The 27,318-nt window shown below is 48.3% G+C and overlaps 1 protein-coding gene across 7 annotated transcripts in view; it reads left to right on the forward strand.

Annotated features, from left to right (window-relative positions):
- Positions 1 to 27,318, forward strand: part of LOC142589979 (uncharacterized) — a 294,672-nt gene that overhangs the window by 235,761 nt on the left and 31,593 nt on the right. For 5 of the 7 annotated variants that reach the window (XM_075701752.1, XM_075701753.1, XM_075701748.1 and 2 more), the window contains 5 exons: positions 20,044 to 20,289; positions 22,919 to 22,984; positions 25,121 to 25,176; positions 25,295 to 25,370; positions 26,434 to 26,595. In XM_075701752.1, coding sequence (XP_075557867.1) covers positions 20,154 to 20,289; positions 22,919 to 22,984; positions 25,121 to 25,176; positions 25,295 to 25,370; positions 26,434 to 26,595 — 496 coding nt within the window. In that variant the 5' untranslated portion in view covers positions 20,044 to 20,153. Of the gene's footprint in view, positions 1 to 16,231; positions 16,481 to 16,920; positions 16,976 to 20,043; positions 20,290 to 22,918; positions 22,985 to 25,120; positions 25,177 to 25,294; positions 25,371 to 26,433; positions 26,596 to 27,318 lie in introns of those variants that run through there. The other 2 variants (XM_075701750.1, XM_075701754.1) reach the window with 2 other exon arrangements.

The raw sequence follows: 27,318 nt of genomic DNA on the forward strand, positions 1-27,318 counted from the left end.
GCTTCCTTTCCTTCGACCCATACGCTTACCACCACGCCCTCTTTCGACCTCTTGGGTGGGCAAAAGAAAGGAACAGACGGCTCGGAGCGGAAACAGACAAGTCGTCTGGAGGTGGGCTCGCTACAGTTTATACGGTTTCGTGTGAGGCTCTCGCGCAATCTATCCGTGCCTTGCTGAGAACGTCCAGACTCTGACGTAACGTACCAGAAGACCGTGCCTTGCGTTATGCATTGCAAACTGTGCTCCCGCGGTGAGGTGATCGTCTGCTGGCATAGCGGTACCCGTCTGTCTGAGCGTCGAAGCAGACGACTGTACGCTGCCGGCGCGTGGCCTTCCGCTGTGCCTGTGGCCACGGGTTCAGGACAGGTGGTGACCAATAAATGGCGGTCACGTGCCTATGACGTTAGTTGTCGGGTTGTCCCGCTTTCGACATCCACAGTATGGCAAAAAAAAATATAACCTTCGAGATTTGTTTGTGTTACTGTGAGGGTAGTAAGGGCGCCATGTGGACGTCATTTATCGTCTGCTCTGCAGCAGCGAACCATCGGAGGACTTATCCAAGGTATCCCTGCGACTTACAAGGTCTCCGCTAGAAACTTCAAAATAAAACCTACTTTCAAAATGTCCATAAAGTTAGCGTCGTATTTGCTCTCCCCTGTGAGTATTTAATTCGTTCGCATAGGGTACATAGTCACATCGGCCGTTAGAGGCGCAGCTGAATGTGGCAAGAAGCGTTGCGTAGCGGAGACACAAAGTCGTCCGACGGTTCCCGAGCAGTTTATGCAGCATAAGATTTTTAGGGACAATCTTCAATATCGGAGAACGTTCACATCGAAGGGTCTGGATACCTACATGACGTCCTGACAACAGTGCGTCGTCCATAATGTCACGTTATCCCTACAAAAAATTGCGTCGAAGCCGGTACATAGTCCGCTACGCACCTCATTTGTCTGTCTGTGGTGACTCTAGGTTCGTTTTCTCAAAAGCTTATATCTGTCTTTCTAAACACATGTCGCCCAGGCATCCATATGTCTCTCGATATCCTAATCTTCACGCATAGTCCATACTGTCGCCGCTGTATACTGCGTGATTCCATGGGCTTTAAGAAGGGCTTGCTGCGAGTCGGTGATTCCGTCCCACTACGTTTCGATTGGTGGCTGAGCCCTCTCCGATTGGCTCGAAACGCCAACATGATAGAATTTGACAGTGAAAATAAAACGGAAGCCGTAGCCTCCTCTGCTGTCACTTATCTGGTGCACATCCGAAGCATAGCCACTGCTATTTCTACAATGCGGCGCGGCACCACATTCGTCAACTTTTTGGATGACGAACGCTGAGATGGAGCCCGAGGGAGAAAAGGACACGTACATGTACACATTTTGCTGTGCCTCCTCTAAGCGCTGTTCCTACAAAAATCGATGTTAGATCAACCGGCCTAAGTGTCTACTTTATTGGACGACATCGTTATATACGTGCTGTTGCTAGAGCATGGGCAACTTTCGTTGCGCGCTCCTGCCTCTCTGTGTCCGCTGACTTGCTTTCGCTGGCTCTTGGTGTGCGATGAGGCAAAGTTGACGTGGCTCCAACGGTACCCCAAAAACTGTGATCTACTAGACCAACCGGCCTACGTGTCTACCTTATCAGACGATGCGATTTTTTCACACGTGTTGTTGCTAGAGCATGGACAACTTTTGTTGCACGCTCCTGCCTCTCTGTGTCCTCTGATTTGCTGTCGCAAGCTCTTGGTGTGCCCCAAAAACTGTGACCAACTACTGGGAAAGTGGCGCCCTCTGTGTGACCTCCGATCTCTGGTCAGGCATCGAGAAATTGCTGTGGGTCATGTCCAAGGCTTCCGAAATTCGGCACAAAAAGGGTACGTCCAATATTTCGCCTCTCTATCCGTATGCCCGCACGTCCAGCTGACCTGCGTACTGGGCCGCACAGTACAAGCGGCTGCCGCACACAACTGCGTTCATTAACTGTGGCAACCACGCGCACCGTGCCTGCTCTGAATTCCCCTTTTGCGCCACGTGCCCGGGACGCCTCCTTTTCCCAGCTTCAACGTGGCATGCACACTGCAACGGCAGCGGTGGCAGCAGTACTGGCTCTGTTGCGTGATTCCTGGCACGCTGGCTGGGTTCTGCAAAGCAGTGCTCAAAGCAAAGAACGCGGGACACCGCCGTCCCCGCGGGTTTGCACTGTAAGTCATGCAGACTGTTCAGCCCTGCGGTGCCGCAGACGAAAAAAAAAACGCAGCTTCGAAAGAAAAGTAAGTTTTACAAAAGTCGAGAATAACCGTTAGCGGTGCTCCCAAAAGACTAAGGGGGAGGAGGGTGTTGAAATAATGATCGTTAAGTGTGACGCCTCTGCGAACAAAACTGCAGCACTGCGTCGCTGCGCGGCTGCCTTAAGACAAAAGAAGAGACAGAAGCAGAAGGCGAAGCTAGCCAAGCAGACGAACAAGAAGTTAGCAGAAGGCGAACGCCATAAAGTCCTGGCATTCCACGGCGATTTTCGCGCGGCTATTTCTCACCTCTCTGGAACCCAAAGTTCTGGGGCAGCTGCTTTCTTTCTCGCCGTCTTCTTTATTCTTTTTTCTTGTTTTTGTTTCGTAACAGAACAAAAAAGACAAAGTGAGACGACACCAGGGAGAGTCAGTACTGCAGCGAGGCCGCGCGGGTGGCAGTGTGTCTAGACGAGGAGGGGGGGGACGAGTTGCGTACAACGGGAACGGCTAGCTGGCTGGCTAGCTAGCCAGCCAGGTTCTTCTGCAAGAGAGACAAGCGTTGAGCGATCGTGCAGACGGCGCCCCGAAAGAGAAGGCGGGCCACCACGGTTCAACGGCCGTCCCACTGTCCTTGTTGGACGACACGCGTTTCGAGTCCTTGGAGAGAGCACCCCGTTGGATTCGAGCCTCTTTCTAAGACGAGCAGCATCCGGCGGCATGCCTGCGGTTATGGCTGCCTTTGACGAAGAGATGTGCGTGAAGCTTTCACAAGAGCCTGCTATACAACGCATGTGTACCCACGTGCGGCCCTGAACCCTTATTTTCTTTTTTCTTTCCTTTCCACTTTCATTGCAGTAGTTGTAGTGTGTGCATACCGCGGACGGCGCGGCATGACTTCGTCTTGGCTGCTTGACAATAAGATGCGTGCGCGCGCGCGCGCCCTAGAGTCTTGACAGATCACGCGGCCTTTTATAAATGACGATGTCCTCGAATCTACTGCCCGGGAGCTCTCGTCTTCTCCGTATAATGGCGTCGTTTCCGTTGAGTATGACGTTAGCTCTCGCTTCGTGACATTGCAGACTCAGGCGTAGACAGACGGACAGACGGACGGACGGACGGACGGACGGACGGACGGACGGACGGACGGACGGACGGACAGACAGACAGACAGACAGACAGACAGACAGACAGACAGACAGACAGACAGACAGACAGACAGACAGACAGACAGACAGACAGATAGATAGATAGATAGATAGATAGATAGATAGATAGATAGATAGATAGATAGATAGATAGATAGATAGATGTTGATATACAACACCGCTCTTAAGCTTTCCCGGTTATAAGGTCTTCAATCGTTTCTCGCAATTCATCCCCCGTGTTGCTGAACAGGACAATGTCATCCGCAAACAGAAGGTTATTGTAGATATCCGCCATTGATCCTCACTCATAAGCCTTCCCATTACAATAGCTTGGATACATATCCATAGATAAAAGTCGTCAAGTGTGTTTCCTTTGAGCCCGAAAACCACTTCTCCGTGGGGACACAGGCGCCCTAATTCCGTCCGTCTATTCGCTTTCTTCCCCATAATCTTTCTCGGGTACGGGAAGTTTCGTTTTCAGAGAGTACAGACTAGGTTGCTTTTAAGCTTTCTGTCGTACGGGGCCTAGCACTTGAAGACCCCGTGGTCTGTTCAGAGTGTTAAAAGTGTTTGTTACCAATGTCTAAAGCAGGCATTCGTCACCCGTTGAGTGTCCGCCCATGAAGCTAAGGCTACACGAGAGAGCATACTCAGTGATGCGAAAAAAAGCTATACGAACGAATCAAATGAACATTTATATACGCTCTGGCTCACGAGGTATAGGTTCGATGCAAGCCACTACTGTGATTTCTCTACGAAAAAGACATCCACGCTTCTATTTAAATGCGCAGCCATGTCGCAGGGCGAAGTGCTCGAAGAAGAAAGTTTATTAAAGACTAGTCCGGCAGTTTTTGTTGTGGTGGCCTCAGGTGGCGGCTCGAAGTCCTTGGACTCGGGCGGCATCTTCGGCTTGCCAGAAGGCCCAGAGCTGGTCTGCCAACTCTGAACTTTTGAGAGCCGCCTCCCAGCTGCGGCGACGCCGACGGAGAAGGTCCCCGGCGGCTCCCGCAGCCGAGAGCGGCGTCGGGAAGAAGCGAGCTCGAGCCTTTCCGTACTCTGGCAACGGCCGCGAATATGGACGCGTTACGAACGGAGCTGGTTTGATTACCGTTGTTGCCGGCTCATTCCCAGAGCATGTGTCGCAGCGTTGCTCTGCGTCCGCAAGTTTTACACGCGTCTATTGGATATGAACGTGGGTAGCAGTGGCGTAAGATGGCGGGGCTAGGGTAGGTGTGCGTCTGGAGCAAGCGTAAAGTTACGGCCTCGTTCCTGCTCAATTTTTCGTGCGGTGGCGGGAATGGGCGTCTTTCGATTCTGTAGTGTTGGTGAGGTCTCTCAACGTGGTTAGGCGTTCGCCCCACGCACACTGTGTTTCTTGTTGCTGCATTTCTGTCGTAGTGTCTCGATCCGACAGATCCGATGCCCCGCTCTCGGGGGCTCGAAAAAAATTTTTTTTCTGTTGCTGTACATAGTATTACGAGCTGGTCGCTTGCAGATAGTCTGTAGACACTTGTCGAGAGAAAGTAAGGCCACAGTCCCAAAAGATGTCTATAGAGAACCTGCATACCTCACAGAAAAAAGGAACACATCCGTGACGAATTTCTGCAGAAGGGTTGAAATCTGGGCCAGTTGGTACATACTTGAACGAAAAAACCAGTCAAAAACACAAAGGACAAGAGGAGAGGTTCACACCACAACGACTGGCTGAGGTTTATTAGAATGGGTGTAGTCCCAGCAAGGCCAGCCTGAGGTTTATTAGAATCGGTGTAGTCCCAGTTGGCCTTGCTGGGACTACACCGATTCTAATAAACCTCACCAGTCGTTGTGGTGTGAACCTCTCCTCTTGTCCTTTGTGTTTTTGACTGGTTTTTTCGTTCAAGAATTTCTGCAGACCGCACCGTGTCTCCCTATATACGCAACACTTTTTCACTGGCCCAGGTGAAAAGAGGCGCAGGTTCGCCTCATTCGTAAAAGTTTATCGTCTAGCTGCTCTCGGACTCATTTGTGGCGTTCAGGCGGCATATGCGACTGGCAACAGTTTTTTATCCGTTTCGTATTTCCTCCACGCTTTTGGTTCAGCTCAACGAGTTCTCAGTTAGAGGGTCTCCTGGAAACGTTCTCATAGAGACGAGAAAATGAAAACACGGATGAAAATCCAGAGGAGGCCTGCGAGGAACAGACGTCATTATGTGCGTCACGCAGTCCTGGTCATCCGGCAAGTGTGACGTATATGCTCGAAATGCAGTCTCTCTCTCTCTCTTTTTGCGTCAGGGTTTGTCACCGGCCCGCGAGGCACCACCCTCACTAAGCTTGCACCCCTTTGGGCGTTTCTTGTCTTTTTTATTATTCTTACTGTATTTGTATTTTTCCCGCCTGTACGTCTGCTTGCCTCCTGAGCTGGACCATTCCATCTTATTTCTGCCTTCTTCTTGTCGTACCTATTTTTGGAGGTCGTTTGTGCTTCTCTTTTTGCTATTCATTCGTCACCTTCTGTAAGCTCTCTCTCACTCTCTCTCACTTTCTTTCTCCCTTCTTCAATACGGTTCTGCGTGCGTTCCTTCACTAAAAAAGAAAGTTATGACGCACGGTCACAGAAGCACCGAAAGAAAAGGTTTTTTTTTCCTGCCGCGAAGTCCTTCCGTGCGCCTCATCACGTTTTCTAGACGCCCGCCATATCCTTCTAGCAGTGGCGGGCAGCTCGTAGTGTCGGCCATTTGCTATCGAGAACAAAATCCCCGATTGACTGTGCTTTCAAGGATACAGGGGTTCTGTCACGCGCGTACTCTTGAGCGTACTTAAAGTGATCGCAACTCGCGAACTCAGCGCATATCCAATTCAACGCAGATCAAACTGAACTAGGGCACAGCGAGCTGGATGCGTTTGGAACTAGCTGTAGATCAGATTCAACGCAGATCGAACTCAATGCAAGACGAAGTAACTCAGGGCAGATCCAACTCTGTGCTGCTCGAACTCAGCGCGTACTAAACATGCTACAGGTCGTACCCAGTACATACCGAACATGGTGCTGGTCAAGCTCAGTTCAACTCGAGAGGAAGACAGATCGAGCGCCGCTACAAGTCGCTTTTTCAAGCACGCTTGGCTTCGATCCTCACGCTTCGTGCTACCATAGCGCTCAAAACGTTTGATGCAAATCAACTTCAGTGGCTATAAAAACTTCAAGGTGTGGTAGCACTAAGACATAGCCGGCAGTTAGGGCATTCCTTGTGTTGTAGTCGGGGTCCTAACATGGATGCAGACGGCTGCACTGCGTCTGCGTGCCTGGGAATGGACTCCACGCATACGCTATTGCTTTCAGCGTTTCTCGTTTAACGACTTGCGAAAAAAAAATAACGCTTGTACTGAAACGAACGTAGGAGCCTTGCGCAAGCAAGAAGCTCCGTCTGCCAGTGTCGACACGCTGCAGTAACACTGTCTGCACCAGCGAAGGTCAACCGTAGGTTCGGTCAGTTGTATGGATGGGGCACGACAGCTGAACACTCAACGAACGAAGCCTTTTTCATCCACTAATAAATCATGATGTATCCCTCTCACCTGGAGAGCTTCAGAGGGCGGATCTTTCCCTAGCTTTAAAACAATGTGCAGAGTGAAGTTAACCGTGGAAACTGGCACGTACACCCACCTGGCGACTCCCCCTGTGTGAGGGCAACTGCTTCTCTCACTATTTGACTCCCTTTAGAGAGTTCTCGTAAGGCTTCCCTCTCGCGTTTGCGTACGTGTTCTCAGTTTGGGCGTAGACAAATGTTATCTGCTTCGTCGGTGTGTACACATTCTAAAACCGTTTGCACGCTTTGGGGGGTACCTTTGCCCAGCAACAGTAATTGTCGTCTGTCTTGCGCGCCTTTACTTGGCCACGGCCATGGCGCGCCCGGTAATTCCAGGTCACGAACGCTATGCGTGTTATCAGCGTGTCGTCTTATTCTTGAGAGGAAAGTAGCCAGCGCCGCGGTTTTGAGAAAGAAAACGCAAGCGAGACAGATTGTGACTATTGTTGTGAGTCGAAGACATACACCCCAAAGGGTGTAAATTGTTTTTTTTTTAAGTGATCATACACTTTCAAAAATTGAACGGCATGCTCCCATGTTTGACTACCTTTGGCTTGGTCTCGTACGACCCCCATTTGAGACGTCCACTCTATTTCACGAAAGCAGAGTAAACTTGCTCCATCACAGACTACACTGTAAACGGAAATAACTCCGAGGTGGGAGTATACTGCTTGTCCTATAGCGACCCCCCGGTTCGGAGTTTTTTTTGCTCCGTATGATCGGAGTAGAATTTTTACTCCGTACGAGCGGAATTTTCGCGTGGAATTATGGGAGTTTTTTTTTTCTGTCTTTTCTTTATTTTTTGCTTTGCTATTGACGGAGTTCTTTCGAGGTGCAATGGGAGTATAAAAAGAGCCATCGCGTGAGTTTGCGCGAACATGTTTACATGCAGAGGCTGCTGGTCAAATTTCGAAATATGCACACGAGACCGCGTCGAATTCGACGGAACAAGTCAATGAAAGCACATATATCATGACATACATAAACATTTCAGAAACACCCAATGCAGAAATTTGAAAGACATCACACGTACACGCGATACTCAAGAAGCGACGGTGCCAGTATATATAGCCACGATATTGTGTGCCTCGAAACCGCCTAGGGAGCAGCTGTGCTGTTTTCAGAATTACGACTCACATGCTCGTTCATACGAGATCTCTCTCTCTGAAATTAACAGAATACCTTAAGCAACACAAAACTGTTAATTCAAAATGGTGAGAGAGAAAAAGTTAATGGCGTAATTTTTCAAAATTATCATGCCATTCTGTGAGTGCTGAAGCGACTTCGCACACTGCCGGCGTTCGCGGCCAAAAAGTAGTGCGTTAGTTACAGTAAGCAAGAAAAATGTAAGTGCATGTGTTGCATAGCAAAATTAAATTTTTGCGATATAGTGGTAGCGTAGCAAGAAATTATTACGTTTGAGCATGACCTGCAGCAGCCGACATAATTAACACCGAGAAATGCGCAGTCATACATTTTATACACCGCACTACTTGCTCTGCGTCCGAGCAATCTGTCTCGGTTGCGAAAAGGAGCTACATCGCTGATCTGTCGAGTGAATCCCTAAACTCGGAGCCAGCAGGCATGCGTCTAAATCAATGTCTCGGATAGAGCGTAATGTTAATGCAATATAGGAAGCAACGACGTGACCAAAACATATATGCGCGATAACAATTCGATTCACATCGCTCAATAAGAAGCTTTATTTTCAGTACGCATACTTATGTCCTACCGTTTTTCTTCGGGCGAGGATATCCGTTCACAGATACATAAAAACAGTTGCTTGCACTCCGGTCTTTCTCACTGGCAACACAGCACCGCAACGAACTTGGGTTACGCCATTCATGCGCGACTAGCACGGATGTCGTCGCTCGAACAGTGGCTACTGTTGCCATTGCTACGCGGTCCTTTCAAACACTACACTGGACGTTGTCAGCATGTACTAAAAGGTCATAGAAGTCGCATTTCACGTACTGAAGAACACAAGACAGGGTGACGCAGCACGAAAACACAGCCAGAACGTGAGCCGACATCACGAGCCAGTGATCAGCTTCGAGGTATACCTAAGCCTTTTTCCGCACTTGAAAACGTGGTTCTTGCAATCATCGTTGTCAGCAAAGCGATCACAGCTAATGTACTTGATGCTGAGATACAGTGAGCTTCAGGCATGCCAATGACACTTTCTGGAAGGAAATACGGGAAACAAATTGACGAAACGCTGTCGCGGAACGACACTTCACAGACGTAAACAAACCGTCAGCCATGAGCACTGCCCGCTCCGCCGAACGCGCCCGGTCGCTGGCGAGGCGCACAGCCTCATGGGAAGCGCCACGTGACCAACCTGTATCGGCGGATGGGAGTTTTTTTAAAACTCCCTGTCGGAGTTTCACGGGAGAACAAGATTTTTAAGCGGAGTAAAATCGCGTCATGTCGCCTTAATACTCCCACAGCTAGCCAGCGGAGTGAAACGAGGGGATGGCGCTGTTTTGCTCCCAATACATCGGAGTAAATATTTGAGAGGGGAGGTTTTAGGGCACATAACCTCTTAAAAACTCCCAGGTGGGTTTATTTTCGTTTACAGTGTATACATTCGACCAATTTGAAAGAGGAGTAACTGCGTCTCCCTTATTGGTTGCCTTTTGCGAGTTCTCGTACACGACCTGCTCCCTCTTTCCACAGGAGTTCGCCCGCTCCGACTGGGCGCAAGCAGTTGAACTTACTCCATAGGGGAGTACACGAGCACTTCTCAAAGGGGAGTGACTGCTTCTTGTTTATTTGACTCCTTTTCGAAGTTTCCCCTACACCCCCTTTCAGTATTTAGTTCATTCACTCTGATTGCATGGCTATAAGCGGAGTACTCCAATTGAGGAATGTACGATGACTCTTCGAAATTGGAGTTAAGTATGGGTCGACCAGTTAGTCCTTGACAAAGGAATCGGAAGCACTTCACTGCTTTTTTTTAGTATGCCGCTGAAGTAGACAGATACGTTTTCCTCGATTTCTTTGCGCTGTAGTATCTCGTACGATGTTACCTTTATTTTCGCCCCTTCGCATACGTATTTCTGCGTATGCCCACTTATATTATTCGGTATTATTTTGCTTTGGAAAGACTTGCAATGCTACAGTATATATAGGTGCGAAACACCCGTCTTGTTGGCTTAGTGGTTGTAGTGTTGCGCGGCTAGGTCACGGGATCAAATCCCGGTCGCGGCGGTGACATTTCGATGGGAGGGAAATGCAAAAAGGCTCATGTCTCCTGCATCGGGGGCTTGTTAGAGATCTCTAGGTGGTCGAAATTAATCCGCAGTCCCGCCACCACCGCGTGCTTCATGATCAGGTAGGGGTTTTAGCGCGTAATACCCCATATTTTGTTTTTTAATCGCGCATCTCAAATGTCTCTTATTGAGCACAGCTCAACACTGGAGGTGTCTCATTCGGGTTATAAAGGCTTTTTACTTTCAAACGATAACATTTCGTTATATAGGCATGTCTACGGGTTTTGTAAAACGAATTATCGATTTAGTAGCATCGCTGAGAAAGACGAAAAAAAGAAAAGGAACAGCCTAAACCACGACCTCGCTCGGGCCAAAATCTACAGTAACATTAGTCCCGTTTCGCAATCCAAATGGGTTCCAATGTTTCCTCCGTAAGGAATACACTAATAACATGACGACGTAGAGGATAGAGCAAGAAAAACTTTCATAAAAAAGTAGAGATGTGGGATATGGAAGATTCTGAGTGGCATAGATAGATAGATAGATAGATAGATAGATAGATAGATAGATAGATAGATAGATAGATAGATAGATAGATAGATAGATAGATAGATAGATAGATAGATAGATAGATAGATAGATAGATAGATAGATAGATAGATAGATAGATAGATAGATAGATAGATAGATAGATAGATAGATAGATAGATAGATAGATAGATAGATAGATAGATAGATAGATAGATAGATAGATAGATAGATAGATAGATAGATAGATAGATAGATAGATAGATAGATAGATAGATAGATAGATAGATAGATAGATAGATAGATAGATAGATAGATAGATAGATAGATAGATAGATAGATAGATAGATAGATAGATAGATAGATAGATAGATAGATAGATAGATAGATAGATAGATAGATAGATAGATAGATAGATAGATAGATAGGAAATCGAAAGAAAAAGAAGGTAGGAAAGAACGCTAAAGTACAATACAGTTTTTCATCACCGACGAGTGAGCTGTAGACTGGAGAACGGAACTCGGCCAAAGTTCACAGCCGGTCAAGGTCTTCCCTTGGCACATGACGGGATAAACCGCATCGGTATATACCGGTCGTATGCCCTTCCTTCGCGAAAAGAAAAAAAAGTGCCAGAAGAAAGTTTCCAAGACGAGATGACGTCGGAGACGAAAGCGATGATCAAACAAACATCCCCAAACTTCAACGAAGAGAAAAAAAAATAATGTGTGGGAACGTGTCTACGCGCGTACATCGAACGGCTTGCGGTGGAAACCGCGCGTCGTCTGCTTCTCCGCACCCGTCGAAGAGCAGACGAAGACGCCTGCAGACGGACGCGTGCGGGCGGACGTATATGCGGGCTTCGTCTGGCACGTAACAGGCCGTCTGCTTTCGGTTCCCGGAATTTGTTTCATTTTACCCTCGCTGTGTTATTCTAACCCACTTTCGCGGAGCCATTGGCCGTTTCATTATTCGCTGTTTGCTTTTCTCTCGTCTGCCTCGTTTTTGTCGTCTTGACGTTTCGCAGCCGTGAGTCTTAGCCTTCATCCATCGTTTTTCGTTGTGTTCCTTGTTTTGTAAACAGCGTCGTTTGAATAGACAGGTTTATAGTACCGCGCAAAGAAAGGATTTCGTAGCAACAATGGAAAACTTAAGCTAGCTCTCGTCGTTGCGCAGTATTACGAGGACTTTTATAAGAACTGAAGGCGTGTACGCGCGCCCCAAAATATTGAAGTCCGCGATCTACCCAATTTCATGGCCCTGTAAAACCACGAAAAAAAGTTTACGTATATACCTCGTGGTCATTGGCAACGCTTGCATGAACCTCACGCGAACGGTTCGATTCGGAAATATGGCTGATCGAGTGCCACGTGACCACGTTTAGATTAACCCGCTTTTTACGCGTCCGCACTTTACGGCGGCACGCAGCGTCGAACCGAGACGTCAACGTGTTCTAGCAGGGCTTCCGGTTCCCTCAGCCGTCTGCAAACGCTCTGTTTCCTGGCTGTTATCGCTACAATGAAGGTGCACTGCACCGTGCTTGTCCTTGCTTTGTCCAGATATCGTTCCCACCACCAGCGCATAAACGCTGCCGACTCAGTGGTCCTGCACAGACCGACAGGCTAGCGTTTACATGATCTCGGCAGGCGCATTCCAGTCCGACAAGCCGACTCGACCCGCTCCTGTCGGGTTCACCACAATCACGACGTTAACGTGAACCCGACGGAAACGTTAACGTCCCGATTGCGGTGAACCATGGACAACCATAAACACCATGGACCACCAGCTCATGTTTCGACGCTTGTAAAGCATTTAGTAACAACAAAGAGAAAAAAGTACGGTTGGAATATCCGGAACCTGTAAGTTTCTAAACGTGTGTATTTGAAGAACACTCGTCCGGGCACCGTTAGTGGTGGTTCACAGGATGACACAGCAACAAAAAAGGTTTAGAATAATGAACTTGGTGGCACCAGAGAACACCCTGTTTTTTAAGGGGCGGTCTCACATTTCTTTCGTCCATCGGGACCTTTTGCGAACGCAGATAACCAAATACTGCTTCAGAGTGGCCTTATAGCCTAGCACGTACTCGGCTTCGGCGGATGCAGTAATGCAGCCTTCAGGCTCACTGTCTAGAACATGGACTTCCGCATCGTATAGGCGCCGCCGCCTGCTCGTGCCGAAGTTTGTCAACCGAATGCAGCTGCGAAACCATTGCGCTTGAAGAAGAAAAAAAAATCGCAGTTCCTCCCGGAAGGCAAATCGTCAATTGCGATAGAAAATTAGTAGACAGCTTTATGAAAGAAGGATAGTAGATTTATCGGCAGTGTAAACTTCTAAACATTCGCTTACTAACTAAATTAACAAGCATGGTGTCACGCGCGCACAAGCAAGCATGAATACATATCACCCGATGAACGCGGACGCTTGCTGTCAAGACGCTGGCCTGACTAAGCACGGCAGCAGCAGAAAGCGAATTGATCTTCGTGGTGCCTGTCAGCGCGAACTAAGTGGCGAAGACACAGTGCGCACGAAGCTATTAGTACTCGACGCACTCTGTCCCCATCGCAGACGGCTGCCTATGGCACCATCTGCCTATGGCAGATGGTGCCATAGGCAGCCGCCGCCATAGTGGAACGCCCCCCTCTCCCACCTTCCTCCCCCTTCCGGTGCCTTGCGCGCGACGGAAGACGGCGCGCTTCATCCCCGCTTTCCTCCCATGCGCGCGCGCGATTGAGCCACCACCATCGGCTCACCCCCGCACACTTTCACTCGCACGTACAGCATACGGCGTGCGGCGACGAGCCTTTGGACTTTATACTAAACATCACGGCGACGCCGATGGCAGAAACGCGCCTGGAGTGTCCATATACGTTCTATCGCAACAAAAAAAAAGAGTAAAAGGGTGGCGTGACACGTTGTGGCCGGAATTTGGAACACCCGTAACACAGCAGGCAGCGTAACTGGTTGGGCTAGCCGGTGTTGCATCATGTATGTGGGAAGCGCGAACGTTTGAGGGAGACACAAAAACAAAAAGTCACGAGGGCGAGTGCATAGGCAATCGTGCGACCTGTGATAGGAAAGCGAATTCTCGCGGCACATTCTACTGATCCTTAGAGAGCGCTGCCAAAGCGCGCTGATGGTCGTGTAAATTGACATTGACGGAGTGTATTCTAGACGCAAAGGACTTTAGTAGCATTATTCCGGTTTTGTTCGTGCTTATCGCCACGATAAAGCTTAGCTGTGCTTTGTTTTACAACCTTTCAAGCTTCGCAGGAGCGCTCGGAAAGGACGTGTCGAATGTGCCATCAGTCATATAGGTGTTCCCCAAAATGGCGGCCATGACGCCATCTCTGCTTTCGACCGCCTCCGCATTGTGGCGCAAAGCAAGGCCTTCGATATTCGTTATCGTTACTCTGAAGGTCTCTGAAGTGGTGCAATGCGGACGCCACCTATACAGCTGGGCCTTCAAAACATGCGCCCACGTGAGGTGACGGGAGGACTTCTAAGCGACCGTCCCAAGCGCCCCTGCATCATTAAGCTTTCTTTTTTAATTTTTTTTCTTCCAGGGCCTTCTGCTTTCTTGCGTCGAACCGCTCGAGACCGTTGCGAGCATGTGTACGCCAACGGCGACGATGTCTTAAGTCTAACCGACGTATGTCTACAAAGGCAAGGAGGCCATGTTTACAGACACTTTGTCGTTGTCTAGCCTCCTGGCCTCTGTAGCTCGTTCATCTGTTTCCTGTCACCGAAGTCAGGGTCAGTCTGCCCGTGAATGACGCGAGACCCCAGGAAAAGTTCTGGTATTAAATTTAAAAGACTTGGGAGGGGTGCGCGGGATACAAACGTTGTTTGGCTGCCAGCCCTTCCCATACCCTGTTTACTTCCTCGGTCCCTTTTCAGCATCGCATCGAGTCCCCTTATAGCGGCCGTCATATATGTGCTACTTTAGACTGCGTGACACATCGGTGCGTAGATTCAGCCATGCAAGACGCACGGCCACCTATACGCAGTTTTGTTACCAGTCGTTTGCTGCAAGCTTCCTTACTGATAAAGTTTATTTTCAGTTTCGCGATAATGTTTTTATAATGAAGAGAAAAAGGAGGTCAGACTTCTGTTTTTCTTTTTAATTTTCGCGGTGAAATCCTAGCCTGTACGTTATAGTGTGACGTCACAGATTTCAACGTACTTTCTCGTACCTGGGCCGTTGTGGCGCTGTGAATGTTCTCAAAGCTTGCTAAGTGCAGTTTTTTTTTACTTGAGAATACAAAGTACAGTTCATTCTTACCGATGAATGCATAAACAAGCATGAGGAGGTGGTGTCGGAATCCATGACGTCACGGCATGCTGCATGATGCGGGAACTTCAAGGTGGCGTCGCAATCCGCATTTAGTTTATACGTCCTTTCTGGCCTATTATGCCTTTCATTGCGAATATTGGGTGTGTGCCTTTTTCCCCCTTCCCTTTTGGTACTGTAGTAGCGTAATTTACGGTCGGCGAAACGCGTATGGAGGGGCTTTACAGTTTGTACGAGTTTGTACGAGCCGTTGTCGTCCTGGTGATACGTCGTGGAGAAAGTTAATGCCATAGCTCACGCTGCCTTAAGTTTGCGCCGTTACCGCGTGACCGCGGTACGTTAACGTGAACTCTCATGTCTCAAAATTTATATCCTCGTATTTAGGCTGCTTCTGCGCAGAAAGCATTGCCAGAACTTCCTGGTACCCTCAGAATGCGATGACAACCTTCTTTATCTATAAACAATTCGCTGGACCCAGAGTACACGCTGTCACAATCCATGACGTCACGGCAGCAACTGATTGGTACGGAAACTTCGATGTAGCGTCGCCACCGTGGTCGATCGTTCGTTTCAGCGTCTACTCTGCTTACCAAGATTACCAGTCAAGCTTACCAAGGTCAAGCTTACCAAGACTCCGGTCTTGGTGAGCTTGACCTTGACTATTTCGGTATTTGACCATTTTGACCAAACGCTTTAGCATTCTCGACAGGAAAGTAGCGAGCGCAGAGTTTTCAAGAAAGGAAACGCAAGCAAGGCAGATGGAGGTTATCGTTGTGGGACAAGATAAACCCCAAAGGGTGCAAACTTTTTTCGAGAGTGTATTTGAGAAATGTGGTTTAACAATCAAGTCTGACTTAATGGGTGGAATGTAAACACGCTTGTGTACCGCGCAAATAAAGTAGAACATATCGAAGAGGTGAATATAGACATTTCGTTAACCAGAACTCGTCGCATTGCGTGCTACTCCCGCAAGAAACTGCGTAACTATTATCCAAAAAGCGAAGTTACAGGCGTCGAACAAACTACGCAACGCGCATTAATTTTCTTGTTGAAGGCATTTCTTGTGTAAAACTGCGCAATTAACGCAGCCCGTTTTTGTTGTCCGAAAGGTGCGCGCTTGTTTTCTCAAAGTTTACATTTCGGAGTTTGACACTAGATGCCGCCAGTTACGGCACAACTGGCCGACCACCGCGCAGCAGTCCACACGCGCGCGTGTACGGTTTCGCCAAGTTCGGTGGAATCACGCTGGCATGTCCGCGACATTGGGCAGCTGTTGCTTGTTTCTGTTTGCTTGCTCGGTTTTCGCTGGGGCGAGCTCTATCGTTGCGTCGTCTTAGGGCTACCGGGGTCCCACTTCTGCCACTCCTGTCATCGTACTTTGCCGTTTCGGGCAGGCCGCAAGGCCGAGTGCGTCTCAGTGCCCGCGACGCCTAACACAGCGCCAAATCGGCCACATCCGCAGCGGTGACATAACGCTAGCGTCGTCTGCCCACTCCGAGGAAATGGCTCCCGTACGTACTCTCGGTTCCGTAACACACACACACGTCTGGCCTTGCTGTTTATTTGTTGTTGACAGGTGTAACCGAGTTGAATAATCTGCCTGCCTCTGCTGAATGTACTCGTATAGATGCTGCATAATCAGGCGGCTGTTAGAGTGAACTCCAATGCTGCTTAATTCTTGCCTTCTGCAAACTCGTCTGCCAAGTGTCGAGCAGAAGTTAACCAGACGGCCGCCTGCGTTATGACGGAACGAACTAAAAGAAAGAAGAGAGGTTCACGAGCGCTCTTCACGATTTTATCGCTGGTGCCGTGAAGTACTGCTGTTAATCGTTATCTCTCCCGTTCTTCTCTTGAAGGATGCCGCAAAGGTGTTTCGTTGCATAGACGAAATACCTTTGAAGAGAAGAGTACGGCGTAGACCGTGACATCGTCCCCCATTGCTGTGTGGTTTCGACGGCGACGACAGTCTGTCTTGCCGCTTTTCGATCGTGCAAGGAAGACTCGGCGTAAGAGCAGTTTTCTGAACGTTAGCATTTCGCGTCGAGACCAGAGTGGTGGGCGCGAGTTCCCGAGTTTCGTGAAGGAAAAAAAAAAGGGGGGGGGGGGTCCTTTAAATTGGGCCGCATTGTCGACGACGCCGGAGCAGCCGCTTGTCGCGTTGGGCGACGGCCAGAATCGAGTGATTTACACGGTCTCGACACAGTGAGGCCGCCGGGACACCGAACTTCCTTTACTTTTTTTTTTCGAATATATTGACGACGGGGAGCGCGGAGGTATTGTCGTGATGCCGTGGTAAGTACGTCTTGAAGGCGACAGACCGAGAACCCTTCCTTTACGCGCCGCGATCGTGGATCGATAGGTTACAAGCAGCACGACTGTCGCACTGATGAGCAGCGCTGTCCATTTCGTGTTTGCGGCGAGAAAGGCGTGCGCCGCAGTCTTGCGATGCACCGAGTCAGTGTGTTTAAGAAGCATCGCGTAGTGTCAAACGAGCGTCGTCTGTTGATCGCCGTCTGCTGTGTCGTCTGGTATGCCTGCGTGCATTGTACTACGCGCGCGGCCGTCTGCTGCGATTGCAGGCGCCTCCTGCTATAGGCGTTTGGCCTCCGCCGTATTCTTGTCTGACCAGTGAACCGACGCGAACGGAACAACACTAGATTGTTGTGCGAGTAGTGTTTTGTTTTGACACGTCCGAAAGGTCAGCGGCTTCTTGCTGAGCCGCGGGAGGTTGTGAACAGAGAAACAAGAAAAGAAAAATTTAACGCAGCAGATGCTGGGTGCCCGGGCGGGGATTAGGAACAGACCAGCTTGCACGGCGGTGCATATATAGTTGGTTAAAAAACGTTAGGCGATTGCTACGAGGCGCGTAGGAAGGAGGAGTCCGCCGGCTGGGGCGAGAAAAAAAAATTTAAGAACGGGGTTGGGGTCATTAACTTGTTTGCGCGACGTCGGAGCGCCTTCCTGTGGATTGCGTTGCTCGCAGGAGCTGACCATGCTGCCAGCCGGCGAGATCTTTGTTCTCTTTTCAAAGAGTTTTTGAGAAACCCTTCGCTGATGCTTCCATTTCCGACAGATGGCAGTGTGTTCCAGGAGTAGCTGTGGGTAGACATCTGAGCAAAGATCTGTACAATCTTGCACGGTGTGTCTTAACCCCATGTCACAGCACTCTTGCCCCTCAACATCAGTGTCAAGTTAAATTCTGTCATGCCTGGCCTCTGCCATTGCTTCCTTTCACATGATACGACTGATTTTATTTAGTTTAGTTTTCTGCCACTTCTCTCGTCACGATGCCCCCGTTGTTGCCTCAAGGCAAGTGTTTTTCTTATAGGAACTGAGTCCAGTGACGGGAGGGGGGGTCGGGGAAGGAGGTTAAAGATGTGCCAAATTAAATTTGAGGCCTCCGGAAAATGCGACCCTGAATGGCGCCACAAAAGAGGGGATGCTCAGAGAGACAGAGACCTCGCCGATGGCAGCTGCCACTTCCTTGGGTGCGTGCCGAATCTTGGCGTCTTGCTTCTTGTCCCCGGGAGGCTTTGATTGTCCCGACACTTCCTGATATTTTTTTATCTTTTGTTGCCCGTCTTGTGGAGGGCACACAGTCTTGCACCCGCGATGCTGCGTACAGGGAAGCAATGGTTGGGGAGCACGGTGTATTTTTAGGCTGGTGTGGACGCTTGATTTTGAACCTGACTAACTTGGCAGGACCCGGAGGTTCCGACATATCGGAAGGTCCATGCTGTCGTTCACTCGGGGCAGGAAGTAAACCTGTCTGTTATTGCCTTGGTCCTGGGTGAGTCAGTGCAGCTACTCCATTGTGTCATAGATAGCATGCATTCGGTTAGGAGAACAGAGCGGGTCTTTACATAATGATCTGATGCAGTGTGGTAAAGCATTCGCCAGTTGGCCAACCTCGGAACTTGTGCCAACATCCTCGCTATGTTCACGAAAGGTTCCGGGCGGTATTTGTGATTTTTCTGCACGTTGTTAGCTGTAACCTTTACTGCCAGCTGTATTTCTGCCGCGCTTTCTGTATCCTAGCTTTCTCGGGGCAGTATTTGTGCATCCTCGGCGCCGCGTTGCCTGGAACCTTTACTGTCGGCTATATTTTTTTCCACACTTTCTGTATCTTAACTTCCTCGGGGGGGGGGGGGGGCGCATTTGTGCATTTTCAGCACCATGTTAGCTCTAACCTTTACTGCTGGCTATGTTTTTGCCACCGTGTCTGCATCACGACTTCCTGCAAAGAAGATGTAAAGCTTTTCAGACCGTTATGAGTGGTTACCAGCAGCTTTTGCTATGGCTTTTACAGTTGATAACACTAGTCCCCTTATGAGACAGCAGAGGTGCAAATGTGAGACGTGCACTGAACATTTGAGCTTGTGGTATTATCTGTTTCATGCTTGCAAGACGAAAATGGTCAGGAATTTTTTATAGAGCAGGCATTACTCCTTACATTACTGGCTGTATTGTCTTGCTAGGATTATTGGAATGACACCTGCCCTGGTGGCCCATTGGCTTCGGCATTCTGCTGCTGAGCTTGATGCCGCCTGTTTGATTCCCGGCTGCGAAGGCCACATTACAAATGGTCGTGAAATGAATGAACGGCCACATTCTTATATTTAGTCAAACATTAAAGAGCCCCAGGCGGTCAGACTGAATCTGGATTTCCCCTGCTGCGGCGTGCCTTACAACTGGGTTGTGGCTTTGGCACATAAAGAACCCAGAACTTTGTTTAATGAATCTGAATCAAAGGCACTCACAATATTTCCCACTCCTCCCTTGCATCCTTTGTCCTGCGACAGGCTTTGTCCTCCCTCGCAACTTGTCAGGCTTTGTGGACTATCGTTTCGTTCGAGGCCACATCGCTGTATATTGTGCGATGTGTGGGGCTTTTTTTTTTACTTCTTTGATGTTGCTTTACTTTAGTCTTTGAAGCCTGTCATCTTGTTCCTCCTTTCCATCCCTGGGTAGCAGTTGCCAGCCTGCTTCTGCCCTTCTTTTTCTCTCTGTCTATTGCGTATATATATATATTGAATAACCATAGTAATGCCCCCTCTTCCGTGCACTCGTACAGGTGCAGGGGACAGCCGGCCCGTGTACTGGGGCATCCAGCTGGACCAGGACCTTCTGGAGACTATAGTGGCCATCTACCCGGAGTGGTTCAGGGACTACAACCTCGGCATCATGGCCGAGCAACAGCAGCAGCAGTCTCCCGCGGGCTCCTCGTCCTCGGGCGGCACCGGTGACGGGGGCGCCCCGTCGCCCCCCGCCCGCGTGGACGAGGCCTCTCTGCAGCAGGCCATGGACCGGAACAAGGAGTGTAAGCGGCATCCCTTTTTTTGCCTTCTGCAGATTGACGGCATTTCTCGCACATGCATGGCATGCAAATTAGTCGTAGGGAAGTACTAGTCGCTGTGCCCAACTGTCAAGCTGGCTCTCCTAAATTCATGTGCTGTTAAGTTCCTGTAGGCGGGGCTTCAAGCAGAGATGGGGAAACTAAGAGTGGGCATCCAGAATTATAGGTAGAAATATGGTTAGTAAGAGAATCGCAAAATGCTTATAACTTCCATGCAGCCCTAGTGTGGTGCCTGACACCTAGGTTCCCCATTATGGCTGGCTTGATGGATGGCCGGAGGTTATGCGTATCCCCTGTGGATCTTGATAGCAGCAGGTGCCAGTTAAATTCCCCGGATGCACTACTCTTGCTCAGTAACATCTCAACAGTATCTTTTCTTTCTTTTTTCACATGCGCGTGATCTCAAACCACATATAGTGGTGTAGACACACTTGTCAGAGCTGCATCCCCATGAGGTCAGTTTTTGTCAGTGGTAGTGCCGGGCACAATGAAGGGAAAGGTTCAAAGGACGTGCGAATGCAATGTACATTGCAAGAGAAACAAGATTTTAAATAACTTATTTCTGGGAAAGCTGTCTTTGCACTGCCATGACCATTTTCATTAGGATGACAGGTAAGGACAGTTGGTCAAAATTCTTCACAAGCTGCAGTGCTTGTGACAAGGACAGAAGACACATGACACATGATACATGTGACACATGATTCTTCGCTTTCTGTCCCTGCCAGAAGTAATGCTGCTCGCAGGGCAACAACTGTGCTTTTCTTGGGATGTTCCGTACAAAACGGCGACACACATGTCGACCGACCCGCACAAATTGTGTGTGTCGGTCCATGTTTGTGTCGCCGCTTTCGCACCTTTTACCTAAACATGCAAAACCCAGCATGTCCAAATTTCCATCCTAGAGTTCAAGAAAGGCCAAGCCGTCCGTATCACTTTATTTTCACAGAGCCACAATACCCTTGAAAGTGACGCTAGACGACAGTATTAGGTTAAGCTGTGTAAGGGAGCCTTTTTTCTGCGATAGCAACACGGGCACTCTCACCGTGAGGGGAGACTTCGGAAGCTATAACTCAGACTTTTAAAGTGAAAGAAGACTGCCAATGTCACTCTGCAGTTCCTGCAACAGCTCACCTTGGTGTTACGGATTTTGACAGTGTTCGCCTGAGTCTAGGTAATTATTTACCTCTAAAGAAGTGCTGCTTGGCATTCTCCAGGAAGCATTGACGTAACCTTGAAAGCCGTGGCAGCTTTTCCTGCACCACGGTCGGTGTAAATATGAGAAAAATGCATAGAAATTTGTGGTTAACAGTATTAACAAAAGAAAAGAAAAAGCAGGAAGGGAATAGAAGCTCAGTGTTCATTTTTAATAAGGGACCATTCTACGATGAATGGACACGAAAATGCGGTTTTGAAAGAATACCCTTTAGGTAGGTTGAGCAGATGTTGTGTTGGGCATGTAGTAGTGCCGTATTAAGAAACTTGGGCCCTTTGTCTGGCTAAACCCTTGAAGCTTTGACGTTTAGTGTCACTTTAATCAACTGTTACACTGTGATTGTTTTGTGCTTTACATAGGTACCTTGCCACAGGTTGTAAACCGGCGTGCACGTCAATGTTGCACCCGGCAGTATGCCACTGGGGACGCAGAACTCTTCAAGCCATTTATAAAAATGACCTTTTTGCCTGTGCTGCTGACATAACGTAGTGATCTTCAATTAACTGAATTGAATTGAAAGCCAACTGCACCGTAACTTTGGACTGAGTGAAGAATCTAGCAAAGACACGGGGCAGCTGAGTAAAGGATCTAGTGAAGACACGGGGTAGCTCCTTCGTAGAATTTTACGTCAGAAGTATGAGTGGATGCACTGTGGAAAGCTAGCAGAAATTAAATTTTTTGATGCCATAGCTGGAAAGAAAAACAGAGAAAGAGAGAGAAAAGAAATGCAGCCATTACCCTTTGTTGAAATGGACGCATGGCCAAGAACGGGCGGTTTCTCAGATTGACCTCGGATGATTAGGCTGCGTGCGATGCACTGAAAATTTTCAGAGGTGACGTCACGGACTGGGACTTGCGGCGTATCTTCTAACCACCAGGTGCATGTGTCATCTGCTTAAGTGCTTTGTACAGGCTGCTAGTAAGAAATCTATACTACTACCAGCCCTGCAGCTTTGCAAAGATTGCTTCAGTAGTATAAACTATTAATCTATAGCCAATTTAGCCCAAAGTGAAATCTCACTGCAGTCTGCCTTTAACCCTTTGACCACCACTCCCGAGTAGACTGGTTTTGTGTTTTCAACACATTTCCGCCTGCCTCTCAAGAAGCAACTCATGCAAGAAGGAACATTGCGTACCAGTTTTACCAGCTGTAGAGAGGTCATCTAAACATGAAAATGTTGTCAGTCAAATTCCTGTTGCTCTGTATCGCATAGACAGCGGTGCCCACTACGTAGCCTTCTGGAAAAACGTGCATGAAACAGAAGTACTTTTGCCAGACTTTTGCCCCAGCACACTTGACCAACTGTGCTGGGAATCAATTCACACTTCTCTCTCTCTCCCCCCCTCCCAACTTCTGTCCTCCTCTCCCGACGACTGCAGCGCTGAAAGTGAAGCTCATGCTTCGGCGACCCATCACTCAACTGGTGGAACAAGGCATCATGCCATGTGAGTGTTAGCTCTCCTTTCGTCACCGTCCTCGTTGCCAGCCTAGCCACGCTGCCGCTCGAGCAGACGACGGGCAGTGGCGACTTGGCAGAGATTAACGCCACGCTGCCACCGTCGTCTGCTCGTGGCCGGCCAACTTTGTGCCAGTAGCAACTGCGGCGGCGGCAACGGCTGGTGCGACCTTTTCTGCGGTGATTTTTTGCATAACATCTCGTGGCTTGTGTTTTTTCTTTCTTTTTTGCTGGCCCTCATTTGCGGTGTCATTTCTTTAACGGGGGGGGAGGGGGGGTCTTCCTCCCTCATTTGCATGGCAACACAGTCAAGTGCTCGGTAAATTAGCAGCGGCAATGGCTTTGGGAAGCTCGTGCAGGCTGGCTGCTCTTTAAGTGTGGGGTGTCGGTCGTAGATTTTGCAGCTGCCAGCGACCGCATCTACTTGACTGGGCGCCAGCGCAGTTTCTGGCGTGACTCAACCACCTAGCAGGACATTTTGCATGCACAATTAGGGCCCCTTTTATGTGTTTGTTTTATTTTTATGCGCTAGCAAGGCATTTTGCATGTGTAATTAGAGTTCATTTTATTTGTTTGTTTGTGTGTGTGGGGGTGGGGGTGGGGTGCTTTTCTTTTTGGCAGCTTTCATAGTGCAACCGCCCTGTTGCTACGCCTGTCTTTCTGTCGGCTTAGCGTTCCCTGAGAAACTTGAGGTTTCTAATTTAGTGCGCTCATGGTCTTTTAGGATGGCTTAATTTGCATAAAGAGGATTACTTGTTTTGGAAGTTCAGAAATATCATCAAAAAGAATGCCTTCACTGACAAAAGAGTAAATGTTTAGCACATGAGTTAAATGTACCACCAGATGTTTCTCTTTACATGGAACACTTTATTTTTAAAAGAAACTGTCATAGCATGTGCCCTACTGTTTAGACTACGTGTCTAGGCAGACAGTACGAGAAAAAAAATTCATCAAAAACTTCACTAGAAAACTAAAGCATGCTATAATTAACTTCTTAAATACTAATCTAGTGCACTTGTTATAATTGCGAACTTGAAGCCGAAGAGTGGAGTGAAGGTATGTCTCCATAGCAGAAATCCAAAGAATAGAAGGTACCCCTCGCCAAAATGCATTAGATAATGCCTCCGCGATTCAGTTAAGGTTGTCTCAAACTGTTAAGAGGCACATTTCTGGGAAACATAACTGGAATGCCCACGTTTCCCTCAAATATCAAAATTATCAGTGAAGTATTTTCAGCCGCCCTGGCATCCTTCCGTTTAGGGTACCTCGAAGCATTGGTGCATAAGAAGCAGTACAAATGTCCACACTTCTCTCTCGAGCACTTGTATGCTGCATTTCAGGACCAGAGTAGCAAAAGAACTGAACTCTGTGAAGAAGTGACACAACAAGTGGTGAGGAATACAACAGACTAGTCCAGAATTATGTATTTTTTTCAGTTGGAGCAATACCACAATGGCCGCAATTTTCAGGGCACCGAATTGGCGAACACTTTGCAGTTTTTTTAAGTATTCACTTGGCCACCTTTGGTCTCAAGTAACACCCCTCAAACTGAGCAGAAAAAAAAGAAAGATCTCTTCTTAGCTGAGCAGCAACGCACTCAGATGCACTGCGCAAGAGTGCGCATACGTCAGCACGAGCATTCTAGCCGCCAAAGGGTGTAGTGTAATGCAACGACACAACCGTAAGGAAACAAGCACGGACAGGTACATGTCACATTTCTTTCTTTGTTGTGTTGTTGTGCTACACTTATACATCCTTTAGCAAGCACCAACTGAGTCAGCAACATGCCCTCCTGTTGTAGCAGCTGTATTAGTGGTACTTTTGTACATCAATACAACACAGGCGCGACAAATTAGCAGATATACCAAAGCAAATCTAAATCGTTTCATCGATATCAGAGTGTAACGAGTACGCATGCTTATAACAAATGTTGGATATAGTAAAAGTACTTTTGCGTTGAACGCGACTTTGTTCTGACGCATTCGCTTTCCCTCCGCCAGTCTCTGTGTTTATTAGATCTGCATTACGAGCATTGTGATGTCGCCCCCTGCTACCTTTATTTCAACGGGCGCCTGACCACCATTTGCCGTCCTTCTCCGTTTCATTCTCCCTCGACTCTGCACAGCTCTCAAGACCTCTCCCGCATTCCATGAACAGAGGAAGAACCTCGAAAGGGCCAAGGTCAGTGCTCACAAAAACCCGCAGGGCCCGCCCTGCCGTTTCGGTGCAACAATGCCGTCTCACTGTGCCGCTTCCTCCCTTACTCCTCCCCGACCAAACCTTCGCCCTGTTCCTTCAGATGGGGGACTACCTCAAGAACAAAATCCAACGGAGGCCAGATCGTCAGGAGCTCATACAGCAACACATTCTTGAAGGTGAGGGAATGGTGTACCTATGTGTAAGCTCTCTCGTTTTTCCGTGTTTACACATCTTTGCCTACCCCTCCCTCCCTCTCTTACTTTCCCACTTGCCTTCCCTCCAGTTTCTACTTTCTGACCCTTCTGTTCCTTGTCCTTTCTGTGTTTTTTCTTCTTCTTTAGTTCAGCACTGTCTTGAAGGTGTGGGATAGACGTAGACTTCCTCGTTTTCTATGTTTTTGCACCCTCACCTTTATCTCTCTCGCTGTTCTTTTCTGTGGCCTTTTATAAGTCTATTCCTTTCTGTGTTTGTTTCCTTTTCCTTTTAGTTCTTTCTGAGAAGCTCGAGAAAGTTGTTAGCTGGACGCTCGCCAAGTACCACCACCGTATTTGGTGGACCCTTGCCGTGAACCTAACAAGAGCAGCACTTTCATTGAGAGTTAGAGGAGATTCTTGAGCTCACAACCTAACAAAAAAAATAAAGCACTGCTTATTTGTTGTACTCGCATTAAATGCACTTCCTTCGACGCCCCCTCCCTTTTCTTGTGCCCATTCACATTTATTACAGTTTCCCTACGAAGCACAGTTCTGTGCAGCCCAATAGTCACAAATGTCTTGCTTACTATTCAAGCGAATATATCATTATTATTATTATTTTCACTCCATGGATTGCCACATGGCACAGCGAGTTCATGAAATTGTACGGCAGCATGGAGCCCCGTTTTATGCAGGTTCTGCAACAGTGACTTACATGATGTGTTGTCGTTGAGTCACCACCCGTAGTTGTTAGGTTGGTTAGTTCTTAACATCCCTGAATGCATTTTTATAGTCTTTCGAAGACAAATTCGGCGTCACCCTTGTTATTTTTTATTGGGTTTATAGTGTGGTAATCGTGTGCCAAAAGCTTTTTTTAGTAGGGCCAATACTTCTTTTTCTTTGCCCGTTCATGCTTAGCTTTTACCATAATTGTGTTTCCAAGACCACATTTTCATTTCTTCTGTCTACTTTTTCTTTGGCACCTTTTATTTTTCTGGCTTCTGAAAAAAAAAAGATAAACCGTGTCACTGCTCCACCGTTGCAGACACCACGGTGGACCCGAGCCTTCAGGACAAGCAGCGGCAGTTGAAGAAAGCACGGCTGGCCGACGGCCTCAACGACCGCCTCTCTCACCGGCCCGGACCCCTGGAGTTGGTCAAGGGCAACATCCTTCAGACAGATGCCACATTCGCGCAGGCCATCAAGGGTGAGTTGTCACATTTCTATTTTCATTGGCCATCGAAAATTGCGGTTGATCTCTCATTTTTATAGGAATCGGCGAAACACAAAAGTGAAACGTGTCTCCACAGAAACTGTCGATTGCACGTGCCGGAGCACTGCGCAAATCCGCCGTAAACCACAGGTGTTTGTTTCATATTACGTCAGAAGGAAACAAGATATTTGTTCAGCAGCGTGTCTGTGGCCCTGCACAACAGTTAACATCAATTCTTCGCATGTCTGTTGAGATAAGCATTCATTTTGACAATGGAAATTCACAGCTATCTGGTCGGATTTCGGGGTGCAAATGTGTTCGCATGCGCTGGCACCTTCCTTAACTATGCGTGCCTGTCTTGCAAGCTACCCGCGAGTGACGTTATTTCCTGTTAGGTCGCTTCGTGACACATCTTCACGTTGTTTCCCACCACAAGAAATACGAACCAACTAGCCGACCAATAAGTCCGTATAGTAATAATTTGCCAACCGCTCTAGTTTCGTATCTAGCTACAGGAGTACTGGGCTGGTAGGTGTGTGTTTCTAGCCGGCACCGCATTCATCATTTTTCATTCAGCCAATCGGCGAATTAAATTTGGCTTCGATTGTTCAGCAACGTTACCCAGTTCTAGTTTGCAAAGGCAGTTGTGTTGCCACCATTGGGTTACAAACCTTGAGCTACCAGCCTTTGCATTCTTTTTAAAATATGCAAATTGGA

Source organism: Dermacentor variabilis, chromosome 8 (genome assembly GCF_050947875.1).
Source record: "Dermacentor variabilis isolate Ectoservices chromosome 8, ASM5094787v1, whole genome shotgun sequence".
Taxonomy (NCBI): Eukaryota; Metazoa; Arthropoda; class Arachnida; order Ixodida; family Ixodidae; genus Dermacentor; species Dermacentor variabilis.